This window comes from Leucoraja erinacea, chromosome 12 (assembly GCF_028641065.1).
Source record: "Leucoraja erinacea ecotype New England chromosome 12, Leri_hhj_1, whole genome shotgun sequence".
Taxonomy (NCBI): domain Eukaryota; kingdom Metazoa; phylum Chordata; class Chondrichthyes; order Rajiformes; family Rajidae; genus Leucoraja; species Leucoraja erinaceus.
In genome coordinates, this window is record NC_073388.1 from 45,065,355 (window position 1) to 45,081,106 (window position 15,752).

A 15,752-nucleotide genomic window follows, 5' to 3' on the forward strand; every position below is an offset into this window, starting at 1 on the left:
AATAAAGTACTCATTCATTCATTCACCTCATTGGAGACTCTCTGACTATCTTTAATTGGACATTACTGGACTTTACCTTGCATTAAACATTATTCCCTTTATCTGGTATCTGTACAGTGTGTATGGCTCGATTGTAATCATGTAGAGACGGATGTCAAGTGCTGTTGGATGGTCATCAACTTGGTGAAAGACGCTCTCTGGTCTGCCCACAACTTCTTGACCTCCCAGCAGAGTGGTAGCTGTGTGGAATGAGCTTCCAGTGAAGGTGGTGGAGGCAGGTTCATTTTTATCATTTAAAAATAAATTAGATAATTATATGGACGGGAAGGGAATGGAGGGTTATGGTCTGAGCGCAGGTATATGGGACTAGGGGAGATTATGTGTTCGGCACGGACTAGAAGGGTCGAGATGGCCTGTTTCCGTGCTGTAATTATTATATGGTTATATGGTTATATGGACATGTCCGTCAGGGAATGATGCTGACTGGCCCGCTCCAGGCTGCAGGAGTACGTGCTGAGGGAAACAATGAAGCTCGGTGCAGCCAACGCCAAGGCTCTGTGGGTGAGGACCACAGACTAGGGTCCTTGTGCCGATGCACATTGAGGGGCAGGATGAGGTGAAGATGCCCCTCAAACAAGAGAAGGGATATCACCCTAGGGGGCCATGTGAGTGGCAAGGCTGTCGGGTGTAAGGATATTTTAGTTTTGTTTTTAGTTTAGAGATACAGCATGGAAACAGGCCCTTCGGCACACCAAGTCTGCACCGACCAGCGACCCCCGTACATTAACAACACCCACACACCAGGGACAGTTTACAGTTATACCAAGCCAATTAACTTGCAAGGTTACACAAAAAAGCTGGAGAAACTCAGCGGGTGCAGCAGTATCTATGGAGCGAAGGAAATGGGCAACGTTTCGGGCCGAAACCCTTCTTCAGACTGATCGGGGGCGGGGGGTGGGCGGGGACAAGAAAGGGAAAAGGAGGAGGAGCCCGAAGGCTGAGGGATGGGAGGAGACAGCAGGGGGACTGAGGAAGGGGAGGAGACAGCAAGGACTAACAAAATTGGGAGAATTCGATGTTCATGCCCCCGGGATGCAGACTCCCCAAACGGAATATGAGGTGCTGTTCCTCCAATTTCTGGTGCTGCTCACTGTGGCCATGGAGGAGACCCAGGACAGAGAGGTCGGAGACGGAGTGGGGGGGGGAGTTGAAGTGCTGAGCCACCGGGAGGTCAGCTTGGTTATTGCGGACCGAGCGGAGGTGTTCGGCGAAACGATCGCCCAACCTCCGCTTGGTCTCACCGATATAGATCTGCTGACATCTAGAGCAGCAGACGCAATAGATGAGGTTGGAAGAGATGCAGGTAAACCTCTGTCGCACCTGGAACGATTGCTTGGGTCCTTGAACGGAGTCGAGGGAGGAGGTAAAGGGACAAGTGTCTCTTGCGGTTGCAAGGGAAAGTGCCCGGGGAGGGGGTGGTACGAGAGGGAAGGGAAGAATTGACAAGGGAGTTATGGAGGGAGCGGTCTTTGCGGAAGGCAGATATGGGGGGAGATGGGAAGATGTGGCGAGTGGTGGGGTCACGTTGGAGGTGGCAAAACTGACGGAGGATTACTTTTTGTATGTGACGGCTGGTGGGGTAGATTAACTTGCAAACCTGTTTGTCTTTGGAGTGTGGGAGGAAACCGGAGATCGCAGGGAAAACCCACGCAGGTCAAGCGGGTCAAGAGAGTTTTTATTGTCATGTGTCCCAGATAGGACAATGAAATTCTTGCTTTGCTGCAGCACAACACGGGGTGAACGTTCAAACTCCACACAGACAGCACCCGTAGTTAGGATTGAACCCGGGTTTCTGGCGCTGTAAGGCAGCACCTCTACCGCTGTGCCATTGTGTCATCCCAAAATATTTCTGTCAACATTACCAAATATGATGCTAATGAATGTATAAATGGCCACTGCGAATGTTGGAAGAATTTCTGCACATTTCTTGTTCTGTATGTATTATTAATCCTGCATAAAGTTTATTTTGATTTTAAACACTGTATAGTCTTTCCACAGACTAGTTAGCATGCAGCAAAAAAGCTTTTCACTGTGCCTCGCCACATGTGACAATAAACTAAACTGAACTCATCTCAGTAGAAATAGTTTATGCCTGTATAATCCCCCTGGCTTCACTATCAGGCTAACATCTTACTGGAAACAGTCCTTTCTGGGAAGAATGCTCAACATTGGACTAATTGCAAGGTAATAATTTAAGATGAAGCCACAAGCAGTGGTTTTAAATGAAGAAAACTTCATTCTCATAGATCGTTTTTTATCTAAACTCCCCGATTAGGTTTTGTTTTAAATCTGAAATTTGAAATCTGAAATCTGAAATTTAGAATCTGACTTTGAGTCATTTCATTTCTCTAAATTAATTTATTCCAGCAATGTATTGTATTCCTTTGATGCAACAGGTGGGTGCAATGATTGTGCTTTTCAACAAGCTTGAAAGAGGTTGCTAGCATTTTGATTGAATTGACTGAAAGATAGCACATGGAAATTGACCCTTCGGCCCACCGAGTCTATGCCAACCATCGAGCACCCATTCACACTGGTTCTATGTTATCCCACTCTCTCATACCCTCTCTACACATATGGGGCAATTTACAGAGGCCAATTAACCTACAAACCTGCACATCTTTTTGATTTGGGAGGAAACTCCCCCAGTCACAGGGAGAACGTGCAAACTCCATAGGGACAGCACCTGAGGTCAGGATCAAACCCGGGTCTCTGGCGCAGTGAGGCAGCAGCTCTACCAGCTTATAAAAATATATTGCTTTAAAAAAACAAGTTTACAATATACATCATAAAGAAGGTCATTGCTTTACAATTCCACAGAGTTGAGACTGTGAGTAGAATCTAAATTCAATACACAGTATTGACATTTTAAATCCCAATTATTTCTCTGTAGATAAACAGTTCATTTTAACCACAGCACCGTTTATTTTCCATCCTGCCAACCTCAGAGTTTATCATCTCATCTCCGATGCTCTACTTTTGAAAGCAGTGTCCAAACATAATTAATGATCGTATTAACCACAGTAATTAGTGAACATCAGTTCAAAATCCTCGAGGGTTTGGAAGGATTCCACACAACCTAGACAAGCCGCCATATTCAGTTTCTCCCAAGTGCTACTGTACAGCTTCTTTGGACCACTAAACTCAATGGCATACTGGAATATTTGGCTCATTGGAGTAACATTTCTCATCTGCAACTCTATTTCAACATCAGATTCAATGAATACTGCAAAAACTAAAATACTGCAGATGCTGAAAATAACGAGAGAAAATAAAGAAAAGTTTGGAAACACTCCGCAGGTCAGGCAGCATCTGTGAAGAGTGAAAGATAGTTAATGATCCTTGTCAAAGAGTTCTCGTCAAAACTAGGAAAAGGTAGAAATCAAATACGTTTTATGTGATGGAGAATCTATTCTTTGTACACCTTTGCCCTGCAAACGTTTAATTTCCATTATTTCCTAGTTCTAATGAAAGGTCATCAAACTGAAATTGACGGATTGAATTGATTGAAAAATACAGCTTGAAAACAGGCCCTTCAGCCCACACTGGCCATCGATCACTCATTCACACTAGTTCTATGCTATCCCACTTTTACAACAACTCCCTACACACAAGGAGCGATTTTACAGAGGCCAATTAACCTAAAAACCTGCATGTGTTTGTGACATGGGGGAAACCCACAGATCATAGAACGAACATGCAATCTCCACACAGACAGCACCCAAGGTCAGCATCAAACCCAGTCTCTCAAACAGTGGGGCTGCAACACTACCAGCTGCGTCACTGTGCCTTCCCAAATATTTACTACACATCCCTATTGAGCATCAAGAAATTATGTTTAAATAGCCTATTAAGATTAGGTTAATTTAGTTTGGTGCATCAGTACAGCACGGAAATAGGACCTTCGGCCCACCGAGTCCGCGCCGACCAGCAATCCCCGTACACGAGCACTATCCCTCACACTGGGGACAATTTACTATTTTTTATCAAAGTCAATTAAACTACAAGCTTGTTCATCTTTGGAGTGTGGGAGGAAACCAGAGCACCTGGAGAAAACCCACGTGGACACGGAGAGAACATACAGATTCCTTACAGAGGATTGAACGTGGATCTCTGGCGCTGCGAGGCATCCACTCTACGGCGGCGCCACCGTGCCGCCCCAAATTGTATGTATGGCACAATTTTTGTGTTGATCCACTCAATACCGTCTACATGTCTAATTTGGCATCAACATCCGTTAGGAATGAGCCACTATATCACTGGTAGTGCCGGCAATCCATCTTGGTGAAAGATGTTTAACTTCCTCCACCCGGAATAAGTTCAATGTCATTGATATTCTTCAACACTTTGTCCAAGTGCTGTTCGACATGGAGGGGAACTAATTCAGTCTACAAAAGCCAGAATAGACCACTAAACAATTGAATACCTTGCTGACCATTTCAGAGGGGAAGTTAGTGAGCTATCACATCACAATAGGCGGCAAAATATTTTTCTTTGTGGTGTGTGAAATAGATTTGAAATATGGCCATGCGCTTTCAAGTATAATAACGTAATCATGGTTGGCTCACACACCCCAGACACTCCTGTTCTCCCCGCGCCTGTTAGGCACAAGATACTGTATAAAAGCCTGAAAGTACGCAACATCAGATTCAAGAAAAGCTTCTTCCGCGCTGTTATCAAACTCTTGAATGGACCTCTCATAGGTTAAGAATAAACTCTAAATCTTCCAATCTGCCTCACTGTGTCCCTTGCATTTTTTCTGTCTGCACTTGCTCTTTAGCTGTAGCATTATGTTCTACACTGTTTCTCATTTTCATTTGGACTATCTGAAGTATTTGTTTCCATTTACTGGAGATACAGCATGGAAACAGGCCCTTTGGCCTACCCTGTCCACTCCAGCCATCAATTGCCCATTCACACACTATGTCCATGTTATGCCACTTTCACATGCACTCCCTACACACGAGGGGCAATGTACAAAGGCCAATGAACCTACAAAGCTGCACGTCTCTGGGATGTGGGAGGAAACCGCAGCACCCAGAGGAAACCCACACAGTCACAAGGAGAACATGCTAACTCCACACTAACAGCTAACTCCACACCAGAGGTTAGGTTCAAATCCAGGTCGTGGCGCTGTGAGGCAGCAGATCTACCAGCTGTGCCACTGTGCCACATGTATGTATGATCTGGTAGACACAAAATGCTAGAGTAACACAGCGGGACAGGCAGCATCTCTGGAGAGAAGGAATGGTATGATCTGCCTGTATATTTCACAAAATAGCATATTGTTTCTCATTGTATCTCGGTACATGTGTCCATAGTAAACCAAAAGCCTTGCCCTTTATGCATCATAGAAAGACAACGATTCTCCTCCTTTCAATGTTACAATGAGCTGTAGATGGCAGGGGCATTATATAGATCATTATACAATGAACCCTCATTATAATGGGCTACAAGGGGAGGAGGAGGAGGGGGGGGGGGGGGGAGAATGGTGTCCATTATTGCCGATTGTCCACTATAATGGATTAAGGGATTATCATTGTGTAACTAGTAGAAACAAACAACTGTAGTTGCTGGTTACAATACACTGGAGTAACTCAGCGGTCAGGCAGCATCTCTGGAGAACATTGATCGTTGACGTTTCGTGTTGAGAACCTTCTTCAGCCTCTCGGTCTGGAGTTGGGCCTGAAATCCAGGTGAGTGACCTGCTGGTGGCCGGGGGAGAGGCGAGAATCGGCAGAGTCGATGGTCGCGGCCCGTGGGCGGCCAGAGTGCAGGTACGGGTCTGCGGTGGTGGTGGCTGTGGCAGGCGCGGCTTGGCAGAGGCAGAGGAAGCTGTGTGGGCTGGCAGTGGTGAAAGTGGCGCTACTTGTCAGTGGTGGCAGGGGTGGACAGCAGATCCACACGCTATAACCAAATCCATTATAAAGTGGTCTGTTCAAACGAGGTTCACTGCAGTAATATGAGGTAAATCTACTAATATTGGGATCGGCACGATAATCTTTCTTCATCACTTTAATAAAATAAATGCCTCGTGTATTTCACCTTTATGCCGCAGTAGTTTCATAAAATTGAGTCCTATCTTGGAACATCTGGCTGTTCCCCCCGGTTTTCATCATCAATACTTCAAGCAGTAAGACAATAATGGGGTGACCTTTTGGTCATTCAAGCGGTAAAAAAATATTAATTGGACTTTTACGTTCTTAAAACTCACTGCACAGTTCCGGTGAGATAAATTACAACATGGACCAGTTAAAATCAGCAGAATATCACCATTTAAGACTTTTTTGTGGATAGTATGGATACACTGGTTAGGAAGGATAAGCAGAAGCTGGTTTAAACCGAAGATACTGGCGTAACTCAGCGAGACAGGCAGCATCTCGGGAGAGAAGGAATGGGTGACGTTTCGGGCTGAGATCCTTCTTCAGTCTGGCTCTTCGTCTGAAGAAGGGTCTCAATCCAAAACGTCACCCATTCCTTCTCTCCCGTGATGCTGCCTGTCTCGCTGAGTTACTCCAGCATTTTGTGTCTACACTAGGTAGGAGAAAGGTTGGAAGATATATTTAATCTATACCACAATACAAACAAAAAATATGTTATTTTGGATAAAATTGACATAACCATGCAGAATATCGATTATTTTCCATATATAAAACTATAATGTGAAAATATTGTAAATCAAATAAGCTTTGGCAAGTAATTAAGTTTTATGAACTAAGTATTTTCAGAGAATCTTCAGGTTGGTAAATGTAGATTCATATTGATTATGTTTTTGTCATAATTTATCACGTAAGGTTTATTGTAATATCAGAACTGGAATCTTGTTGAATGTGATTGAAATACAAAATGTTCTTATTATTTGCAGCTTTAACGCAGGTTGTGTGAGGCGCTTATGAAATGAATTTCTCTGGAACTAAAAGGAGTGTTGGGATCAAATAAAATGGAACAATTTTATTCTATTGCATGTCAAGGAATTGCATTTGCTATTTCAGTTACCTATGGGACAATCAAAAATGTACTTCTGATGTTCAAGAGAAGTTAGAAAAATCTGTCTTCATGCCGAGTCATTTTATTATTGTAAGAAGAAATATAAACATTGACCCGAGAGACATGCGTAGTGACGCAGTGTTAGAGTTGCTGCCTTACAGCGCTAGTGACCTGGGTTTGATCCTGACTACAGATACTGTCTATACGGAGTTTGCATGTTCTCCCTGTAATCGTGTGAGGTTTCCCCGGGTGCTCCAGTTCCTACCACATTCCAAAGACATGCAGGTTAGTAGGGTAATTGGCTTTGTGAATTATCCCTAGTGTGTAGGACAGAACTAGTGTACGGGCAATCACTGGTCATAGTCAGAGAGTCATATAGTGTGGAAACAGGCCCTTCAGCCCAACTTGCCCACACACCGGCCAACATGTCCCATCTACATTATTTCCATCTGCCTGCATTTGGCCCATATCCCTCCAAGCCTGTCCTATCCATGGGCCTGTCTAACTGTTTCTTAAAAGTTGAGATAGTCCCTACTTCAACTGCCTCCTCTGACATCTCGTTCCATACACCCACCACCGTTTGTGTGAGAAAGCTACCCTTCAGATTCCTATTAAATCTTTTCCCCTTCACCTTAAACCTATGTCCTTTTTCCTCGATTCACCTACTCTGGGCAAGAGTCTGTGGATCTGCCTGATCTATTTTTCTCATTATTTCATATACCTCTGTAAGATCACCGCTCATCCTCCTGCACTCCAAGGAATAGAGTCCCAGCCTACTCAATCTCTCCCTATAGCTCAGACCCTCAAGTCCTGGCAACATCCTCGTAAATCTTCTCTGTACCCTTTCCAGCTTGTCTGTACCCTTCTCATCTTGATTTGATGGGCTGAAGGGCCTGTTTCCAGCTGTATCCCGAAACTAGTCTAAAGGTGCTAACAGAAAATGTGCAAAATTAAAGGAAAAAGTGTTGAAGGGTGTGGAATTTCAAACTTAAGTGTGTTACACGCCCAGCAAAGGGATCAGCTATCTTTTTCACTGGTACAAAAGCCAACTCCTAAAAAAACTCTTTATCCTTAAATCTGGCATCCCTTGCCAGTAACATCATTCTCTACCAGCTGTGCTCATTCCGATGTCTTCAGCAGAATCTAAGGAGCATAAAAATCAGATCCACAAGAATCATCCATAATTACTCAATAATGACCTGCTTTAAAGCTGCCAGTTGAATCTGGGACAGGATGCTTCACCTACTGCTGTTGTAGATATCGAAGCCCTGTGACCAGCTATGAGTCTCGAACTCTAGTGACTGAATGTTACTCTGCCACTATATTTGGTTGGCTACGCAAAAAAGCAAACAGCAGGCTATAGAAGCCTAAAAACATTAAAGCTTCCCAGTTCATTTCCTGGCAATCCCTGTCCTACTTGTAATACTGAAACACACACACACACCATGGTATTGATCATTTTAGAGTCAGTGTCTTCCCCGCTGTTAACAGGCAACTGAACCATCCTACAAAAGCTTTTCACTGTACCTCAGTATACGTGACAATAAACTAAACACAAACTCATCTATCCCACTGTTCACCAGGGTTACAGATCAGGTTTCCTTTATCATGCCCCCTTTGTCAACGTTATTCCCTTTATCATGTACATTGTGGATGGCTCAATTGTAATCATGTGTAGGCTTTCTGCTGACTAGTTAGCATGCAACAAAACTTTATTGCACATGACAATAAATGAAACTAAATTAAATTGGCCATGCTAAATTACCATCCATCTCTTTCTCAAAATCAACAGGCGTTGAAGGCTATGTTTAAAAAATCCAAATCACACCCTGACCCATGAGATACCAGACTCCTGGGAGTTCTGGGTCAGATCTGACCTACCACTGTGTTCTTGCAAGCTGATTATCCATTATAAGCATGGTGCAGCCAACGCCAAGACTCTGTGATGGAGGACCATAGTCTAGAGGCCTTCCGCTGCTGCACATTGGGGCAGGGTGTGGTGGGCACGCCCCTCAAACAAGGGAAGGGATATCACCCCAGGGAGCCACATGAGTGGCTAATATGCCGGGTATCCAGAACCAGGAGTCACAGTTTAAGAATAAGCGGTAGGCCATTTAGGACTGAGATGAGGAAAAACCTTTTCACCCAGGGAGTTGTGAATCTGTGGAATTCTCTGCCACAGAAGGCAGTGGAGGTTCAACTCACTGGCTGTTTTCAAGAGAGTTAGATTTAGCTCTTAGGGCTAAAGGAATCAAGGGATATGGGGAAAAAAGCAGGAACACGGTACTGATTTTAAATGATCAGCCATGATTATATTGAATGGTGGTGCTGGCTCGAAGGGTCAAATGGCCTACTCCTGCACCTATGTTTCTATGTATATTTATGTTTTTTGGGAACACTACCAAATATAAAGGTAACAACGTATGTATAACCGTGGAGAATATCAGAGGAATTTTGCACAGTTTTTGTTTTGTGCAGGAAGGAACTGCAGTTGCTGGTTTACACCGAAGAAAGACACAACATGCTGGAGTAACTCAACAGAACTGGATAGAAGGAATGGGTGATGTTTTGGGTCGAGACCCTTCTTCAAACCTTGTTTTGTCTATCCTGTTTTGTACATAGTTTCATCTGGAATACAGCTTTCTTTGATTTTTTTTTGATGTGACATTGATGCTAATTAATCACTCAAGGGTCAGAGGATTCTGTGATTGAAGCTGGAGTATGGGAATCTAATGTTGCCATTCCAGGAAATGTTGTCACATCAGGCAGTGGACCTCACCCGCTCCTCTGTATGCAGTCCAGAATGCCCAGTGTGCACAGCATTGCTGGAATTCTTCAGCGGACTTGGTTTGATTTAGCAGCTACGTCTCTCTGCACCGATACACTCGCACCAGGTGACACACAGCTGCTCGCTGTAAAGAAAGATTCCACTCAATGTTAATAGACCTCCTGTGGGACCTCATGAGGCTTCTCACAGGCTGGAACTATCTGGCGGATGGTGCAACTGCCTTCTCTTTAGAGTCACGCACATTATTTCCACACGACAGATAATTCAGGATTTAAGTCCCAAATTAAACTGCCACCTTTTTAACACCGTGTGCCATTGAAAGTACTACTTTGACAAAAGTCTGGCAGCATAACAATGCCGTCAAATTCATTTCTTGAACTTAGTCTTACAGTTCAAATGTGTCTGCCATTGTGGGTGAATCTTCCAAAGTTTCATATTCCAGTCTTACACCCGTCCTTTAGTAATTGTTCAACAATTGACTCCTTTCGTTCCTGTCAACTATACACTCATAGTAATTAGTAGTTGTTAACTTATTGTCACATAGAACATAGGGCATAGAACATAGACCATAGAACAGTGCATTACAGGAACAGGCATTTCATCCCACAATGTTAGTGCCAAACATGATGCCAAGTCAAACTGCTCATCTGCCTGTACATGATCCATATCCCTCTATTCCATGCTGCCTGCTTCCATGTGCCTGTCTAAACGCCTTCTAAATGCCACTATCATTTCTGCCTCCACCACCACCACCCCTCCAGATCACCACTAATTACTGTCCCGCCCATCTCCATTAAACGTTCCCCCTCCCCGATCATAGCTATGCCCTCTAACATTGGAAATTACCACCCTGCGAGAAACATTCTGACTGTCTACTCTATCTATGTTTCTCACAACCTCTATCAAGTCTCCCCACAACCTCCAGTGTTCCAGAGAAAAATGTCTATCCAACTACTTGTAGCTGAACCCCGCTACGAAAGACAGCATTCTGGTCAAGAAATGTACCTAGAAACAGTGAAATGCTTTGATTTTCATACAATCCAGTAAAGTCATACTATACATAAGCACAATGCCATATAAGTAAGAGTGCAAGGAATGAGTAGCTTTCTACTGATACAGTAATTGCCTCTAACAGTTGGATCATTATGATAGTAATCCTTGTTTTGGTGTTGTAGTGCAGAATAACACTGCTTTAGTGATCTGAATGTTAATCTACACAGTTCAGCTGTTTGAAATGTGTTAGTCATGACAAGGTGTATGCACACTATTTCAGTTAAGTCAAGAGAACAAAACTCTTCCTAACTGCTGTGTCCAATCGTTATGAACAAAATATAAGCCAAATCAGCTCTAACAGAAGGAAATTATTTCAGAGGAAAGAGGAACTGCAGATGCTGGAATTTTGCTTGAGCAAAACACAAAGTGCTGGAGGATCTCGGCTGACCGGGCAGCATCTGGGGAGGGAATGGACAGGGGACGCTTGGAGTCCGAACTCTCCTTCAGAATTGGGATGTGAAGAAGGGTCCGGACCTGAAATGTGGTCTGCCCATTTCCCACTACAGACACTGTCAGACCCGCCGAGTTCCTCCAGCACATGGTGTTTCGCTCAGTAATCATTTCAACGCTTTGGCATTGAATGCGTTGGTTTTGAAAGCGACACATAACGAGTTTTTTGGTCGCTTTCCTTGCTTTGTACTTGGAAATAGTTTCGCGTTACTTGGCGTTAACATGTCCTGCGCCGATATTTTATGATACCCCCTGCTCGATAACACAAGGTAACACGGAGTTGCACAATGTATTCGATAAAAGGTCAAGTGTAATCGAGTACAAGTTATCTTGAAGAACAGTGTGGGAACCGGAGCTTCCCGAGTTTATGTGGTAAACCCGATTGCATTTTTTAATTCCTAGTTTACTTTTTACTGAATCAGTTTGCATTTTCTGTAGATATTTCAGACACCGTGGGGGAAAAAGTTTTATTTTACGATCCAGGGACTTTTCTCTCCACGTTACCGAGTAAAGAACAAAATCATCGTTACTGTGTCCATATCGTCCAGGGTCCACCACTGACATTAGACACAAGTGATCAAACTCCAAAAAAAAGACACAAAGTGCTGGAGTAACTCAGCAGGTCAGGCAGCATCTCTGGAGAACATGGATATGTGACGCTTCGGGTCGGGATCCTACTGACTAGCTCCAGAGACATCTTCAGAAATGCTGCCTGACCCGCTGAGTTACTCCAGCACTTTCTGTGTTTTTCTTTGGAAACTAGCACCTACTAGAACTTGTTTCTAGTTGTGTTCCAACTATAATACGACCAATCTTCCAATGCGAATTTCCAAATACACAAGCCAGTACTTTCCCTTATTTGATTAAAACGTTTGTATGGGTTAGAGAAACAACGGATGGAACAATCAAAAACTAGAGGTCTGGTATTAAAGTTTTAACGATGAGAGGGGAAACGTTTAATGGATGTGTGCGGGCATGTTTTTTTACTCAGAGAGTGGCGGGTGCCTGGAACTCGCTAACAGGGGGTGGTGATAGAAGCAGGTAGGACAGCGGTATTTTACAGATTTTAACATGGACAGATGGATATGCAGAGAATGGAGGGATGTGGATGATATACAGGCAGATTTGGTCTTGGCATCATGTACCTGTGCTGCACAGGTCCTTCGAGCTACAATGTATTATGGTCAAAAAGGAGGGTTTTTCTAATGTAATTAATGTTCCTCAATTATATCACCGAGTTGATGTGACACTCAGCGCCGCTCTTTGTGGCAAAGTGTTTAATGTCACCCTAAGTATTTACAGAGTCAGCCTCAGTTCACCCGTCCCACCCCTTAGAGCTCCGCACGCGTGTGCTGGTATTCGCATCTCCAGCGAATGAATGCCTGTGGACCAGACTTTGATGGGACCTTCAACTTTCACCAGGGAGATGGCCAGGCGGCCAACTCTGTCTTACCGGGGTTCCTCAGCTTCCTGTTCCTGAAGACCGAGATGATGACCAACACGTTGCCCACGATGTCCACCACCGTGGTGAAGATCAGAACCGAGGCCAGTGCCGTGGTAACCCCAACGCCGGCCGAGGGAGTCCGCTCCGACGCCCAGGAGACAGATTCCGAGCAGTTCCCATCTCCCGACATCTCAGCTCTGCTTTGCATTCGAGATCCGACCTCCAGGAGGACACATTCAGTCCCTGTGTGGGTCTTGGACAAGCCTTCTGAGAGTCCTCCCCATCACACTCTATCCGTCCATCGCCCAACTAGCGTTACTTCTCAAAGTTAGCTCCGCGCAAGCACCCGTCTCAAACTGGATTGCAGACTTATGTTGGGTGTCTTCACTCTCGCTCCTGTCACCATTGCACCGCCTTTATATAGAGGTCCTCTCTCTCCGATGGGTGGACCTTGAGCGTTCCTCCGTGCACGCCAGCTTTCTCCAACTTGCCCATGTGCAGTGTTGCTGCGAGGCTTCCTGCCTCTGAGAGGGGCAGCTTCACTAGTTTTGACGACCTGTTGTAACGATGCCCACTCCCCCCCCCCCCCCCCCTCCCCCTCCTCCCCCCTCCTCCCCTTCTTCCTCCTCCTTCTGCCCGCTTGCAGGACTCTCTCCATCTCTCCGTCCTGAGCCTCTGAGCGAGTGCAAACCGCGTGCTTACAGCGCCATCCAGTGAGAACTTGCATTGCCACCGGTCCGTCTTTCAGGACTCTCTGCCCGAACTCCGCGCAACCCCCCACCGACCAGACTATCCCAGCCAGAGGGATGTGTGGGTGGGGCAGACGAGAGAGGAGGGCTATACTCTGATCTAATTTGTCGGCGGGCAGTTCAGTTCAGTTGACATCAGTGTCATCGCTGTAGTTCAGTTAATACCATTGTCACGTGTACCGAGATACAGAGAACAACTTTGTTTTGCACTGCTTTCCACAGCAAACTCTTCAAATTAGAACCAGAGGCAAAGTTCCACGCGTTAACTACATGGCCTGAAGTTACTGTGTTAACTGATATTCCATGTGTTCACTGTGTTAACAAAGGTGTATGTGTTAACTAAAGTTGCAGTTAGACTGTGGTAATTATGGCCAATATATTAAATAAGGTTGAACTTGTTGAACAGTGTTGACTAAGGTAAATGTGTTAACTAATGTCCCACGTATTTACCATAATATGTTAATCGAGATTCCACAAATTAACCGATATAATATGTTACATAAAGTTCCATGCATTTACAGTGTTTACTAAGGTTAATGTGTTAATGTGTTAAGTCAGTTGAACACATGGGTTAACACATAACACTCCTAAGTCAGGTTACGTGTGTTAGCTCTGTCAACAAATGGTTATCGTTAACTAAATTTCCATGTGTTAACTATGGTAATCTGTGGAATTCTCTGCCACAGAGGGTAGTTGAGGCCAGTTCATTGGTTATATTTAAGAGGGAGTTAGATGTGGCCCTTGGAGCTAAAGGGATCAGGGGGTATGGAGAGAAGGCAGGCACAGGATACTGAGTTGGATGATCAGCCATGATCATATTGAATGACGGTGCAGGGTCGAAGGGCCGAATGGCCTACATCTGCACCTATTTTCTATGTTTCTATGTTTCTATGGTAACTAAAGGTTAATGAGTTAACTCAGATAATATGTTAACCGTGTTAACTATGGTTAGCATGTTATCTAAGTTTCCATATGTTAACTATGGTAACTAAGGTTGATGTGTTATCTTAGGTGTCATGTGTTAACTATATTAACTATTAAAGTTAAATAACTATTAATTAAATAAAATTAAATAATTATTAAAGTTAATGTCAACTAAGGTTCAATGTGTTAACTGTGCTTCAATGCTAACCGCCCTTCTAAAAGGATACTGAAAGTATAATGTGTTTACGTTTTAGTTTTGAAAGTTTAAGTGTTGGACTACGTTTGTATTGGAAATGAAAATGTAACTGTTTCCACAGTTTTGCCCTCGTTTCCACAGATGCTGCTGACTTGATGACTGTTTCCAGAACCTTTTATCTTTATTTTAGATCTCTACCATCTGCAGGATTTTATTTGAAATTTTCATTTTGTTCTTCATCAAAACAGTTGGTGGTGGATGGAGATCACAACCCCCAAATTATGGAACAGTAGAACCAGATTATTTATCAGAAATTGCTCCCATTTCCAGGGAATACAGACTTCGAGAACAAGCTGCAGACTCGTGAGGTGCCTTCACGTTGTGAGCATTTAAATTAAACAATTAGCAGTGAAACTGGTTGGAGGATGCACGGCACCAGGAACCTGCTTCACCATTCAACAATTCACCGCAGTGACCTTCTTCCTTAACTGCAACTCCCCCTCTCGGCACAATCCCCACATCTTCCCTTTAGCTGAATCCCAAATATTATCAATCTCCTGCACAAGAATCCCCCAAGTCTCTGGGATGGATTCACAATCACCACAGAAGATTCCCAGAGAGTCTTGTACGTGGGCTTTCTCCAGATGCTGCGGAGTTTGTACATGGGCTTTCTCCAGTTGCTCCGGATTCCTCCCACACTCCAAAGACGTACAGGTTTGTAGGTTAATTGGCTTTGGTAAAATTGTAAATTGCCCCTAGTGTGCAGGAGTATGTTAGTGTACAAGGTGATTGCTGGTCTACGTGGACTTACTTGGTGGGCAAAAGGGCCTGTTTCCGCTCTGTATTTCTAAAGTCTAAAAGTAGAACTGAGTCAAGAGCCTCTCCCTGTCCTTAATACTAAGTGTCTAACTCCATGTCCAGTCCATCACGGGTACTGACCTACCCACCATCGAAGGGTATTAGACACTACCTCAAAAAAGGAGCCAGCATCGTCAAAGACGCATACCACCCTGGCTGTGCTGTCATTCCACTCCTACCATCGGGAGGAATGTACAGGAGTCTGAAAACCATGATCTCCAGGTTCAGGGACAGCTTCTTTCC

General features: G+C 44.2%; 1 protein-coding gene across 1 annotated transcript in view; it reads right to left on the minus strand.

Annotated features, from left to right (window-relative positions):
• The window catches only part of mtnr1c (melatonin receptor 1C), a 111,641-nt gene extending 98,342 nt beyond the window's left edge, over positions 1–13,299 (minus strand). Inside the window, exon 1 of the mRNA XM_055644026.1 lies at positions 12,792–13,299. Within this exon, the coding sequence (XP_055500001.1) occupies positions 12,792–12,990 (199 nt within the window). The 5' untranslated portion in view covers positions 12,991–13,299. The remainder of the gene's footprint in view (positions 1–12,791) is intronic.
• Between the last annotated feature and the right edge of the window lie 2,453 nt (positions 13,300–15,752).